The sequence below is a fragment of the Notothenia rossii genome, assembly GCF_949606895.1.
Source record: "Notothenia rossii genome assembly, chromosome: 9".
Taxonomy (NCBI): Eukaryota; Metazoa; Chordata; class Actinopteri; order Perciformes; family Nototheniidae; genus Notothenia; species Notothenia rossii.
In genome coordinates, this window is record NC_136907.1 from 28,075,990 (window position 1) to 28,091,347 (window position 15,358).

At 42.5% G+C, this 15,358-nt stretch overlaps 1 protein-coding gene across 1 annotated transcript; it reads left to right on the forward strand.

Moving 5' to 3' along the window:
• Positions 1-821: 821 nt before the first annotated feature.
• On the forward strand, positions 822-13,120 carry exoc3l2a (exocyst complex component 3-like 2a). Its single transcript, XM_079648819.1, has 13 exons — positions 822-1,007; positions 3,461-4,002; positions 5,324-5,541; positions 6,011-6,761; positions 6,859-6,973; positions 7,058-7,168; positions 7,265-7,365; positions 7,628-7,738; positions 7,833-7,968; positions 8,618-8,740; positions 8,840-8,995; positions 10,001-10,122; positions 12,250-13,120. The coding sequence occupies exons 2-13, from the start codon at positions 3,485-3,487 to the stop codon at positions 12,563-12,565; spliced, it is 2,778 nt and encodes a 925-aa protein (XP_079504945.1). The 5' UTR covers positions 822-1,007; positions 3,461-3,484; the 3' UTR covers positions 12,566-13,120.
• The last annotated feature ends 2,238 nt before the right edge of the window (positions 13,121-15,358 follow it).

The window sequence follows — 15,358 nt, forward strand, 5'->3', positions numbered from 1 at the left end:
CTCTCAGGAAGGACATGCAATAGATACAAATTATAACATAATCAATACAAAAAAAAAGAAGATAATGTGAACAATATAAACAAAGATGGATCCAGGTGAATGTCAACCATATTCCAGGTGCCGCCACTAGGTGGCATGTTGGGGCCACAGAGTTCAGCTGTGTTTGGGAACTGTTCACCAGAGCAGTTCTTACCTTGTTGATTTGTTTCTTTGCTTGATTATTTTTTTTAATTGCACAATAAAGCACTGAGCCATTAGCGCAGACGCACACATTCCTCTCGTAAATCCCTCAGCTTTACGGTTCTGTTCTTTGAGTCACATTAGAGCTCTGCCATTCCTTTAGTGACCTTGAAGCTCTGCAGTAAAGCAAAGACAATATAGCGACCGCACCAGAGTTGATGGGCATTTTAACTGGGATTAGTCCATTAAAGGTCTTCCGCTGAGGAAGATGACGGGCTGATGGCGTACCAACGGGATTAAAACTCAAGGCCGTGGACACTGAATCATCCTCATAGTTCCTTTTCTTCCTCTAACAGAAATCACACACACATACACACATATACTTAAACACACACACATTAACAGACAGACAGACAGACAGACAGACAGACAGACAGGGTGTGTAGAGCTAATAAAAACTTTAAACACTGCAAAGGAATGCTCTGTATCCTAAACTGCACCGTTAATGCAATTAGCCTAATTAGAAGGGTCCCCAGGGTGCAGGACGTGGGGGTGCGGAGGGGGTTGGAGGGTCGGTGGCACAGGAGGGGGAGAAAGGACAGGACGGGCCTTTCCTCAGGAAAACATATCACCTTCCACCACAATAGAGGCCGTCAGGAAACCACAGGCAGCCACATTGCTCTCTTGAGTCACTGAGTACTCTCAGACACGCTCTCACACTCATCAGTCACACACACACATCCACAGCGTCCACAGCCTGGCAGCCCGCTCCGCCAGCACACTCCAGGATGACATTGTACTGAAACAGTGCAAGGCAATCTCATCAGGTAAGTCTCACACTCAGTGTTTCAGTTTGGAATGTGATGCTTTTATTTTCATCTGGGCTCATGGAAATAACAGGTTTTGCTCTTTCACTCAGTGAACTTACCATTAATTATTAATGTCAATGTTCAATATTATAATGTTTCTCTGTAGGAAATGATTGCGTTTAGACATTTTCAGTCTAATTGTCCTTACAGAAATGGGTGCCTTGACTTTTTGTGTTCTTGAAATAGGTTTGAAACAGCACTTGGCATTGATAGAAATAGGAAAACATGGTGTAAGTGTTGGTCTTATAACTGAAAATAATCACACTTGCACTTACTTATAGGGTGGAAACTCACATTTAAAGGTGATTGTCCCAATCCTGGTTAGACTTTAGATTACTAAGTGTGTGAACATAATGAGAGCTGAATTGTTTGAATTGTTCTATAATGACGAAGAGGCCCTCATAATGTCTGCTTTCTTCATGTCACCTTTTGTTCTCTCAAGGAACTGTTTTGCTTGAAAAGGGTTGTAAACCTTTTTACAACCATCAAGTGTTTCCCTGTCCTCCACCATCTGATGAGCAGTATAGAAGATGAGTTACCTTTATACAGCAATGAGAAGATGTCTAGCTGAAGCTGATGTTGAGTTTTAAAGAGTTTGCTCCCAGATTCTATATTAACAGAGACAAATACACAGAGATGATCACCAAACCTGAACGATGTGGAAATGGGACACTCAGAGGTCTGAGGTCTGTTTCATGGCAGTCATTTTGAAGAAGATCAGCTTTTATCAAAATAACAATTCCATCTCTTCTATTTGTCATGGATACATTTATATCTCTCCACATGGTGACCTAAACATTCAAATGCTAAGACATTTTTAGTTTGTTGCTATACCCTATTTGAGAGAGAAATACAGCATATTTAATTTCCCACACCCTAAGATTATTTCTAAATTGATGAGTTGAGGCGTAAACATAATGCTTTTGTATTATTAGTCAAACTTTATTTATCGTTCTTTTTTGGATAACATCTAGTGTTTCAAATGCTTTATGTCAAGTGTTTCGGAGATGTTGTGACTACTAAGCTCTCTAATGTCAAACACCAATTTAAATGATAGCTTCATTTGCCTCTTACATGCGCACTTACTGTAAATTGAAACTGGATGTAATCAATCCTCCTGTGCTTGTGTTGTGAAGAGATAACATTTAAAGCTAACACCAGACTTCCGTCTGACACTCATCCAAAGCTACAGTGTAGCTTGTAGCTTGTAAAACAAGTCTGTATTCTTTGAACAGTGTTTGCTGAAACATAGAGATGAATAGTGAAATGATCACTTGGTTTGTCAAACTCAGATTTATGTTAGCTTTGGTTGGAATGCATTTATGCAAATAATGGTAACTCAGGATTTAGCTGAAGCACAGAAAACAAAATATGTTTTAAGTAAATAAAGACTTTGAAGCAGAGCAATTCTGATGTGAATCAGAACATGTAGTTGTTAATGTGAAAACAGGACATTATTTCTATAATTTATAATAATCATTATATGTTGAGCAGGGTGGTATAGCAAGTACGACTGAGATTCAATATTTAACATTCCAACAAGGAATATTTTGGCATCATCTGACTGGTTTCACCTTCTTTTGTGATTATTTGACCCCAAACGTCTCTTGAGATGCATATAATTATGTTTGTTTTGTGCTTTTTGAGTATCTATTTTTATTAAAGTTGGGCTCATCTGATTTCTAAAATGGATTCACACATTCCTCCAATAAGCAGGAGAAAGACACACATCATTAATTCTTATAATATTAACTATTATAATATTTATATAAGCTGTTGTTCAGCATGTGAACAGGCAGAAATATTTTGAATACATATTTCCTTATTGACTTAGTAAAGTGCCTTGCATAACCATCATGTGAACGGATGTTTTTGCTTCCAACTATATATAAACCGTCTGATGGCTGGTGCACCAGCAGAAAAAGTTTTCCACAAGTTCAATTTCCGATACACTGAGAGGATGGAGACATGTCTTCTGCACAGGGATTTACAGGTATTTTGTAGGATATCCTGCTTATTAAAGCTCTGTGGTGTAAGTGTTGCCACACAGGATTATGTGTCATGTTATAAATGACCAAAAAGTCTCTAATAGAGTCTGAGCAAGCATTATTTCTGAAGTCAATTTGATAAGCAGATGCTAATATACACTGAAAAGGGAAACGTTGACTTTAATTAAATGTATTATGTTTTCACACAACTCTATTAGGTTAATTGAAAGCAATAATATTACATTTGAATAAAAAATATGAAATAGGTTCAACTTAATGTTATTTTCCAACTAACCTAATGCAGGTATGTGAAATCTGTTGACATAATACATGTAATTAAAGTCACATTTCAGTTTTTCAGTGTAGTTGACCTTGCTAATAATGAACATTATGACTAAATCTGACGTTGTCCTTGTTTGGCAGTTTGGTAAACTCTCAAGTACAACAATGCCGATTCTGAAGAAGCTCCCGGGACGGTCCAAGAGCTCCCAGGAGTTCCCCCGAGCGAACGGAGAGCTGATCCTGCCCCGGCTGGACCTGGACCTCCAGAACCTGAACGACCTGAAGGAGCTGAACAAGAACTTAAACCCTTTCGAGGACATTGACCTGAATGAGGATGAGAGGAAGGATGGTGACATGGGCCTCTTCATGGGGGAGGTCAGGGGGAACCTCCAGCTGAGGTCCACCCGCGATGGAGAAGAGGAGGAGAACGAGGTGAACGCAGAGAGGCACGGGGCGGGGAACCCTAAAGGGAAGCCCTTAAGGGGGACCCTGGAGCGGATCTGTGGAGTGTCGCCGCTTAAAACCCTGGGAAAACTGGGGAAGGGGCTGCGCATATCGGGACGCAATGTATGGGGGGGCAACTCCCCTCACTTCAGCCCTGGAAACTCAAACAGTCTCCCACCAGAGAGGGAGAAAAGGAAAGGACTGCGCAGGGGCTCTGAAGGAATTATGTCCCTGCTCCGGTGAGGAGGGGGAGGGGGGGACAAAACATTTTAGCCGCTAGCTGTAGGTCAATGAATTGTAAAGAAGTTCTAAAACAAAGAGAAAACATTTGCAGCTGTGGAGGATACTCTTTTGGAGTGCACACAGAATGAGTGAAAGTTGTATAAGGTATTATTGTTATATATAGTGTGTAAACACAAATAACCAAATTAGGATCAGAATCAGAAATCTGGTTTATTGCCAAGTAGGTTTACGCATGAATTTGCTTTAGTGTATAACGTTGCATACATAAACACAGCAAACGAATGAGGGTGTAAAAAAGGAGTGAATATAGACTTTTAAAGAAATATATACAATTCATAAAAATGTATTTAATTTGTTTTAAATAAATGTATAAAAGGAAATAAAATTAAAGAAAAGTATGGCAAATTACTTTAAGTTTAAAAAAGAGAACAGTGTGGTTTTAAATAGGAAGCATTGAACAGGAAAGTACAACATATACAAAGGAACGTGCAAGGTTCGCAGTATTTCTGATGATGTGTGTAAATGTAAGGCATAGTGTCTATGGGAGGGGTTGGGAATCCTTTTCAGTGGTGGTCCGGGGCCTTGTTAACGAGGCCAGTTGCTGACAGGAAGAAACTGTTTTTGTAAGAGGGGAGCTGATTGAACAGTTTGGGACTGGGCGTCTAACTAATTTCTTAAGATTAAAAAGGGAAATGCATTTGTAATGCTTTTGTAAGGGCCCCGCTACAATCCACCATCAACCATTCTCTGATGGAGTAGAATAAAGATAAGAATAAAGGTTGTCTGCAAATAAAAGCAAGATCGTTTAAAAAACAGCTAATAATATCCTAAAACATCAATGAAAGGTAATCAGAATCCAAATAAAGGAGTGATGTAACTATGATAGGAAAGACACATAAGCGAGTCAAGGCATTTTTGAATGGTAGCACAACAGTAGTTTTTATAGTGTGTTGAATTAGCCTCAAAGTCCCAGAGGAGAAGGTGAGAGAAGGAAAATCCCTTATTACTCCCGTGGACTGTTATAGAATAGAATATATAGTTAGCTTATTTCCTGCGGAGTTATGTAATATGCATTACCTCTTTTGTTTTACCCTGATTTGTTGATGACTTGCTTACTCAAAGGGACTATATTTAACCAAGACATGCGCACGGTTTAACAGATGTGTGCTGCATTCCAAGCATACTGAGTAGAGTACAATAAAGCCTCAAGTCCCATAGATGCAGCGATGTATGGAAGTAACCCTTTTATGTTAAGAATCATTGTGTCTTTTCTTCTGCAGTCATTCATGTTGTTGGTTGCTGCTCTGCACTGTTCAGCTTCACAGGTCGACGTAAGGAAGAGCGCAGAGAAAGCCTGCCCTGCGGAAACCTGAGCACAGAGTGCGAGGCGGACGCTTCCAGGCAGCCCTCCTTCCTCAGGATGGTGAGTCTGGGCAAGCTGAAGAGGGAGTCCATGTCAGACAAGGCATCCCAAGAGGCTGATGAGGAAACAGATGAGGAGGAGCCAGTGGTGGTAACCAGAGAGCCCCTCTCAGGTAACAATCAAGGAAGCATCAGGTGTAAACACTCCAGGTCCTGATTAAAAAAAAACACACCTTTTGTCAGGAGTTCCCATTACATTGGAGAACATAGCTCTTCCTGGTTAAGCTTCAGCAGCACTTCCTCCAATCCTAGACAACTCTCTCGTGAGGCCGAGAGGTCCCCAGGTCCCTGAGTCACTGGGTTCAATCACCACCAGACTGTGAACCAGGAAATGACCACACTTCCTCCAACCCCAGGTTGCTTTTAGATAGAAGTTCAACCAAGCTACTGTTCACAAACTCCACAGGGGACCTATAGGAATAGAAGAGTGTGCAGGATGAGCAACAAATAGCCCTGTTTGTCAGTCAGGCACATGCACACCACTCAATAAAGAAAAAAACACATCCTTTCCCAGTTTGTTAGTTAACCCTTAATTTTGTGACAAATAAAAATAGCTGTGTTTTCTCCTCTTGCTGCCCACAGTACTAGAGATCCTGCAGTTGGTCAACCACAGGGATCTTCTCCTGGCCGACACACACATTCAGGAGCTGGAGCGCGAGTGTGAGCTGCTGTCTCACCTTACAACCACAACTAGTTCCACCCCTACTCCAACTCTTTCTCCCAGCACCCCTCCTGGCATGAATACCTTATCGTCCTCATCCTTAGACGACTCCCTCAGCTCCAACGCAACACTGGACTCAGGCGTGCGGAAGGCAAAGGACGTGGAGCTCCTGTATGAGGCCCTGCAAAAAGAGATGTGGGACGTCGTGCGGGAGTCCCTCCGCCAGCCCAGTGCGGGTCCAAACCTGGGGCTGGTGGTGCTGGTGATCCAACAGGAGGAGCATGCCGATGCTACCTGGGCCCTGAGAGAGGTAACCAAGCCAGAGCAAGAAGGTCTCCAGATCCATTCCAGCCATCGTCCTCGGAAACTGAAGCTGAAGTGGAGGCAGGCTGTGATGGAGGCCGCAGACTGGAGCCTGCCCCATGAGGTGGACACCCAGGCGGGTCAGCTCGCCTTATACCTGGAACGCTTGAGGACTCGCATGGTGGATGACCTGGACGCAGCGAGGAGGAATGCTGTGTCCATTTACCCAGAGGAGTTTGCTGCTTTCCAGGTGTATGTGGATAGCTACCATCGCGCCGTGGCCAAACGTCTTCGGAGCATCACCAGCGGACCGCTGCAGATCACCGATGTCTACTCTTTACTGGACTGGTTCTACAACATCTACAACAGGTAAGGCTGTGGACATCCATATGCAATAATGATGTATTCAACTGTAGCAAACATGGAAACTGGACTGGTTTAGAAATTATTTCAAATGTTCTACCAGGGATGTGCTGGGAACCATCGGGACAAAGACACCCATCAACTACTCTCCACTGGAGCCCATTCTGCCCCAAGACACAGTGCAGAGGCTGGAGGAAGACTGCATCAGCATCGTCAGGGTAAGAAATGTTCTCTCAACACAGCTGTGTTTTTTTTTGTTGAAAATCTGGATTCACATTTATATTTTACTCTGTGATTTTCAGGAGAAGGTGACAATAGAGTTGATTCAGGTTCTGGATGAGGAGGAGAGACGATGGGCCCAGACTCTGCACATAGAGGAGTATCAGTCCCACCTGGCACGCTCAGTCATCCAGGTACAGGTCACATGTTGTTTTCACTGGGGATTTTAGTAAATTTCTTTTTAGCCTAGGAAACAGCTGTTTTACCGCTAATGTATTTCACTATTCCAGAGGTTGAAGGTGGACTTGGACCGATCTACATCTGTGAACCAGTTTCTGGGGGCAAGAGTGGCTCGCTGCAGTCTCGTTGGTCTGGCTGACTTTCTCTACTAGTGAGTGTTATTATTATTATTACAAAGGTGAAATAATTGCACTCAATTGTACATTTGGTGTGAAAAATGGTGTGATCTGCATTTACTAAAAATAATACATTTGTTATTCTTTATCTAATCAGGCCTTTATTTAATATGCTGGTATTTTTATTGATTTAAGGATGTCTTCAATCCTAAGCAGTGTTTTGACAGGACAGGACAGGAGTGTCCATTTATTGATTGTTTTAGCATTCAGCATGTTTTTTTTTTAAACTCTGTCCAGTTTCCAGAGGAAGGTGGAGATGTTTCATGATACTCAGGAAGAATTCGGAGAACGAGGGGACGGATATGTGTCCAGAACCATATCTGTGGTCAACTGCTGCCCTCCTCTCAGGTAGACAAAATATTTTTTATTGAGCTAGAAATATACATTTGGGGATTTGTCTGCAGTCATTTTCTGAAGGTTTAGCTTCATGTCTCCTGTGTAGATCCTTAGTGGAGCGCTGCAGGCAGTGTGACCCACAGGGCAGCGAGGACACTGCACAGAGAGCCAACTCCTCCCTGGACCGCATCATCAACCAGTCAGTGAGGGTGCTGACAGAAAGGCTGTTCGAGAACATCAGGGTGAGTAAGACACAAGCAAATTCTTCATGGCCAGGAAATATGACAACGTACCAGTGGGATGACACATTTGAAAAAATCCCGTAAACGTATTTTATTGAAACAGAAAGTAATATGTGGGTTTCTCAATTTCAAACGATCCATGTCTGCTGTTTAGAACTGGAAAAAGTGTTCCGATTACTAAATAAGTAAAAGTAGCAATCCTACAACCTAAAAATGTACTAATGTCAGTACCAATTGAGTTATGTGCCTGCCAACTCCAACAGTTAGGGAAACCGAAAACATGTTTCATTTCAAATGAAGTAAAGATAAGTATTACATTTTGCAGTGATGAAGCCTAAGGACCCCCGGCAGCATTACATGTTCATTATTTGATTACAGTCACTGCAAAAGCCTGTAAGCAGCATTTAGTTGTTTATAGCTTGATTTAAGTAATGATTAATATCTTATATGATATTTTTTGTTGGAAAATCTCATTCTACAAAGTAACTACAGCCATTGGATAATTTTATTACATTCAATTTTACTTTTTTGGTGATAATAAAGAATTTTAATTGAGTCGAAGTAAATTACCTTTACATTGCACTTAACTTGAGTAAATGTACTGTGATGTCGTACTCTGTTAAACAGAACTTGTGTGTTGTTGTCTCAGCCTTTCCTGGAGAAACTGATAAAGAGGAAATGGCTGAACAACACGGAGGCCTTTGAGGCCATCGAAGCCAGCATCAAACAACACTTCAAGAAGTTCAGGAGGATGGACCCTCCACCTTACCAGGTAACATTTCTTTGATAAAATAATTAAAAACTTGTGTTAAAAGGTTACATGTAACAGAAGGTGATATGTCAGTGATTTGTTTTTCTGAATGCCTGACAGACGCTGGTGGGAGAGGTGCACCGGCGGGTCCTGGTGGAGTATGTCCGCGCCATCATGAGGGGACGGATAATCTGCACATCCTCCAAAATGAGAAAGAGGATGGCTTTCCGTCTGCAAGATGAAGCCAAACAGCTCAAAGGACTCTTTAAGGATCTGGTAAGTCTGGACTTCACTCAAAACATTACATTTATAAATTATTCAGACATTGTCTTTAAAGTCGGATTTAACTCTTTAGTGTGGCCAAGTACAGTAAGGTTCTAGAAGGAGACCAAAACCCATTTCAACAAAACAGAGCTAATAATTGCTTCTCAGGAGATGCTGAGCATTGTAGATAATTCCAATATGCTGATTCTCAAAAACACTGAGCAGAGCTGGCGCCGGGAGTGCAGAGTCTGTTGGTTGTAAATGGAGCCTGACCCCCTAGCTTCCGAGGTCAGGAATAACTCACACTGTTGATACAGGACTGAGCTCTGAAAAATGGCTGCCGTCAGTGAGATGGAGATGGATGAAGCAGGCTTACGTTAGCACTCGTCAGAGGAGGGAAGAGGGTGTAAAACAACGAGACCTGACAGCGTGGCATTTGCCCCCTTTCTGTGAGCGAGTTCAAACAAGTGTCCGTCACCTCGGCTGACAACAGGAAGCTGCTGTGTTCAGAAGGAACTTCCTGTTCCTGTCAGCTGGCCAGCTTTGATGTGGCTCTGGGATGGCCTTGATGGCCTTTTTGCGCAGAGGAGCGGGATGAAGTGTCTGTGGAAACTAGAGGGGGGGGGGGTTCATGCCTGTCTAAAAAAGACGTCGTTATTTTTAGTGCATGCCAAGCCAAAGAATTTATTTTTCCTGAGTGTTTGAAGAAAAACATGACCCAGAAAAACAGAGGTGGAGTTTTGTTTTTCACTCAGTAAATCACCTTAATGTTTGGCCTCTGGCCTTTAACGATATTAATCTGTGTTTCCCCTGAAGGGTTGATTGTTCATGGGTAGACATGCCTTATCTTTAAAAGAAACCTTTTGATGAACAGTGTTTACGAATGCAGTATAGTTGACCACATTTCCAAACAGATTCCAATTTATCGATACATTTTAAGTTTCCTTATGGTAAGGAAAACATCTGTTGCACAATAATAAAACAGTTTGTCCTCTGCTTTTCTACACTCTGCTTCAGGAATCAAGTTCATCCTGGTTAGACAGCGTCATCTGCCACCTAGCTGACATCATCCTCCTGGAGGACACTCCCTCCATCCAGATGGAAGTCGCTGTCCTAGTGAAAGAGTTTCCAGATATACGGTAAGGTCTAACAAAGTGACAGTGTTGGAACTATTATTTTGCAACCAGGAAGCATCTATAAAAACAGATTTTCTCTCTACTGTACCCCCGAAGGTCCTATTTTCTTTTATGCTTATTGCTGCATTTTCACAGTTCTCTGTTTTTGGCACTTAGCAAGGAAAAAAGTCAGATTAGATATGTTTTGTTTTTAGCTTTTTTTTGGTCACAAAGGATCAAAACAAGGAAAAGGAGCGTGGAACCATATCTTGCGTACATTAACGTTGCTATATTTGGAGACGAGTGTGGGTCTGTTTTGAGAATGGATGTGGCCGGGAGGCCTTTGGGAGTGAGGGGGCAGGGGGGCTGTTTGTGCACAGATTAAGGTGACCGTTGTCAACCTACGGCCGCGTGTGACGCATAACCCTCCACGGAGCAGACAGGAAGCTGCTGCCGAGTACTTCCTGTTCCTGCCACCCTGCAGGAGACAGACTGGTGCCACAAAGAGGGAGAGGTGTGGAAGAGGAGAGAAAAACATAGAAGTTCAGAACGGACATGCTAACTCACTGCTTGACTCACCCCTTCTGTTTACTGTATGGTATCCCCTGCTGGTATTTTAGGAGATCAAAGACTGCCAGCCTCCATTCATGCACATGTGCGCATACACATGGGCATACAATTGAATCCTCTAAACAGAGATCCTACCTACGTATCTAAATATGTACTTAAATGCCAATAGATTTATCTTCAAACAATTTACAAATGCTTTATTTACTTAATGCTTTGCCTGCTAGTGCTAGGGCGCTTGCACACTGCCTTAATATGTGTTGGTACTCCCTGTTAGAGCGTAAGTGCTATTACTTTGTTATGCCGTTGCCAGCTTTATCAACATTACTTGCCAAAGAACAATTTTTTTGGCTTTTGAATGAACTGTTATTAAAGGTCCCATGTCATGGCCATTTCTACTGATCATAATTCCATTGTTGAAGTATGCTAAAATAGATTTATATTGTGCAATTTTCCAAACTCACATTGTTTTCAAATACAGCATCTCTGTATAGTATGTGTATTCACTCTCTGTCGTAAACAGCTTGTTGGAGCTCCTGCCCCACCCCCCCTTCCCTGTGAGCCCAGTGGCCGTCTGCGAGACAGCGAGACACAGCGAAACCCAGCCCGAAACACACACACACCCGCAGCCTGGCTGGGAGTTTGTGTGTGTTCCCAGGCTGAGTTCCGCAGTGTCTCGCTGTCTCGCTCCTTGCAGCTGCGAGCCTCGCAACGTCCCGCCGAGTGTGTGTGTGAGAGGAAGTCCGCGGATTGGTCCAAACTTAACGGCTCCGCGGACGTAACGTAACTATACCCAAATACGTCACTATACCCAAGACGTAAACAATGGAAAATGAGAAATCTCCAACGAGGCGTTCTGGGGCAGCATAGACAGGTCTTTTCTGTGTTAGAGTTTTACTCGCTACAGGGTGTACTTTGAGGGTTTGTGACTCTGCAGACCGTTTACATGCAGAAAAAGCTACATAACACACAAGGGGACTGGTAATAACCAGAAAAGCATGACATGGGACCTTTAAGTAAAAACACTTATTCAGGCGAGACACTAACCATTTTTTATCATATCATAAAAAACGCATCTTCGAGAATTTACAGGTTGGAGCTGTTAGGAGCTGCTAGCTGTATCAGAGCAGACTGGAGGCTATAAAAACAACGGTTTTTATATTTACTCACCGCTGTAACGTCACAGGTCTGCACTGCAAGTCTAACCATAGGGTGTTAAATGATCATTCTGCCAGCCACTTACAGAATATGGAGGTAAAAACTATTCCGTCGCCACAGTCTAGCTGTAAATGTGTCCAAATAAAAATCATTTTAAACAATGATGCTAAACTGGAAGAACGTACATGAAAGCATTTGAACCGCAAGTGGGTAAAGGGGCGGGGGTAATGAGGTGATTAGATCAATTAGATGTTCTTGTACCAAAGTGGTACCAAATGTTCTGTTACTTCCCAGAAACAGATGCTATTACTTAGAGAGATGTGACTGTTGCTCAAACTGATGACAGCCTTTGGCAACACCAAACAGAGCCAATTTCCATTAACACCCGTCTACCCCCCTTCCTCCCTGTATCCTTCCTCCCTACAGGAAGAAGCACGTCTCCACCCTGCTGAATATCAGAGGGATGATGCGCCAGGCGGAGCGCCAGGAGATCCTGAACATTGTCAAAGACTTTGAATGCAGCAATGCCCTCATGTGCAGGGACCACGCCCTCTTTTCTGACATCCCACTCACCTCAGAGGTGCACTGCATCAGCCTGGGATTCCTCCGCCTTGCCATGACCGTCTCCAACTGGTTCTCAGAGCACCGCCCGAGGCGAATCCGCAGGACAAGTGTCAGAAATGCAACACCTCAACCTGCCAAGAATATGGAAGACATAACTAAACTTCACAGAGAAGACTAGCTGTTGGTGTTTATGTTAGGAGAGAATTCACAGATATAATGTGAAAATAGTGATGAGATGTACATGCACCTTGACCAAAAACTGATTGTACCAAATATTGATACCAAAAACTTGACCTCAGGTACTGCTCGTACTGTACAGGCTCACTGACTTTCTCCATCTCCAGATGTGCATTTTTAATGGAAATGTGAAACTGACTGTACCATAATAATCACCATGGTTTCTTGTATTTTTATGTCGATCTACAGAAGTAAACAAAAGTGATAGTCTATTAAATATTCTCAAAATGTAACTTCTTTAGTCTTTCTTAGCCTTGTATTCCCCCAAATCATTGTAGAATCAACTGATAGCAGATGCAATAAAAGAGATCTAGGATGTTCTGCTGTTTAACATGTATTTACCCAACCATATACCCATTCTCTGGTATATAGCCCTAAAGTATGTAAGGATGTAGTCGTGTATGGAAATGGAAATGTGTTGAACTCTCACTGTGAATGAAATGGATCTGTTGCTGGAAACACAATAAAAACCCATTGACTGGGTCGACTAAACAGATTCAAGAGCTCTGACGTTGTGTTCAAGTTTTGTCTTCATAATGTGACAGTTTTGACAGCTCTTGGAATTAATATGGCACTATACAATGAATTGTATTTGTTTTGCCTACTTCTATCTTTAGGTGTTGTGGCCCATGAACATAGGGGAGTCAGACACGAAGTCTACAGTTATTTTAAACAATACATACCAAAAGGCACTTTGACAAACAGACGGGGTCCTGCGGGTCTGACGCAGAACTACATATACACCCATACTTCATGCCTTCATTGTTTATCTTAAGGATACGGCAGCTTTGTTCAGTAAACACTGCGGCTGCTATATGACGCTCTGCCGCCGTACAGCATGAAGGGTCATACACCCTGAGGCCAACAACGGGATGTTTTGCGATAAACAAAGATTTCCTGTTGTCCACCGAGGTGCCAACGGATGCCTTTATTGGAGCCAAGTTTACGTTATGTACTAGGAGGGAACTTCCCCTCTGCTGTTCAGAGTGAAGGTGAAGCAGCGACTCTGAGCTGGCTTTTTTCAACAAAATCAGCCAACCTCAGCGGGGATCAGTGGGTGTGCACGCTGACCTCTTTGTAGAAGGGCTTAAGTTTGTGGGTTTCTTTTTTTCTGAACAACTTTTTATTGTTTTCTAGTTTCCCTCACAGAGGGACATGCACAGTGCATCCGGAAAGTATTCATACTCCTTCACCTTTTCCACATTTTGTTATGTTACAGCCTTATTTCAATTTGGATTCAATTAATTAGTTTTCTCAACATTCTACACACAATACCCTATAATGACAAAGTGAAAAAAGTTTTAAAATAATTTGTGCAAATGTATTAAAAATAAAGCACTCAAATATTACATGTGCATAAGTATTCACACCCTTTACTCAATACGTTGTTGAAGCACCTTTGGCAGCAATTACAGCCTCAAGTCTTCTTGAGTATGATGCTACACGCTTGGCACACCTCTCTTTGGGCAGTTTCTCCCATTCTTCTTTGCAGATCGTCTCAAGCTTGGATGGGGAGCGTCAGTGCACAGCCATTTTCAGATCTCTCCAGAGATACTCAATCCGGTTCAAGTCTGGGCTCAGGCTGGGCCACTCATGGACATTCACAGACTTGTGAAGCCACTCCTTTGTTATCGTGGCGGTGTGCTTAGGGTCGTTGTCCTGTTGAAGGGTGAACCTTCGCCCCAGTCTGAGGTCCAGAGCGCTCTGGAGCAGGTTTTCATCAAGGATCTCCCTGTACATTGCTGCATTCATCTTTCCCTTGATCCTGACTAGTCTCCCAGTTCCTGCTGCTGAAAAACATCCCCACAGCATGATGCTACCACCACCAGGCTTCACTGTAGGGATGGTGTTGGCCAGGTGATGAGCGATGCCTGAGTTCCTCCAGACATGATGCTTGGCATTCAGGCCAAAGAGATCCATCAGACTGACCATCAGGTTCTTGGTCACCTCTCTGACTAAGGTCCTTCTCCCCCAATGCTCAGTTTGGTTTGGGCAGCCAGCTCTAGGAAGAGCCGTGGTGGTTTCAAACATCTTCCATTTGCAAATGATGGAAACCACTGTGCTCGTTGGGACCCTCAATGCTGCAGAAATTTTTCTGTACCCTTCCCCAGATCTGTGCCTTGATGCAATCCTGTCTCTGAGGTCTACAGACAATTCCCTGGACCTCATGACTTGGTTTGTGCTCTGATATGCACTGTCAACTGTGGGACCTCATATAGACAGGTGTGTTCCTTTCCAAGTCATGTCCAATCTATTTAATTTACTACAGGTGGACGCCAGTCAAGTTATAGAAACATCTCAAGGATGATCAGTGGAAACCGGAAGCGCCTGAGCTCAATTTTCAGTGTCATAGCAAAAGGCGTGAATACTTATGTACATGTGATATTTCATTTGATTATTTTTAACACGTCTGCAAAAAATTCTTTAAAAACTTTTCACTTTGTCATTATTGGGTATTGTGTGTGTAATATTGAGAAACAAAATGAATTTAATCAATTTTGAAATAAGGCTGTAACATAACTAAATGTGAAAAAAGTTAAGGGGTATGAATACTTTCCGGATTTACTGAGGAAAAAAAGTGTCTTCCAATTTCCTTTTTTTGTGATTTTTTTAGGGTTAAAAAAAACATCTTGCAATTTAGACTTTTTAAATTGTATTTTTAAATGTTACAGTATGTCCACTGTAGAGGACGTCAGGACCATTTTAGTTTGAAAAGACAGCCAAAATGAACAGA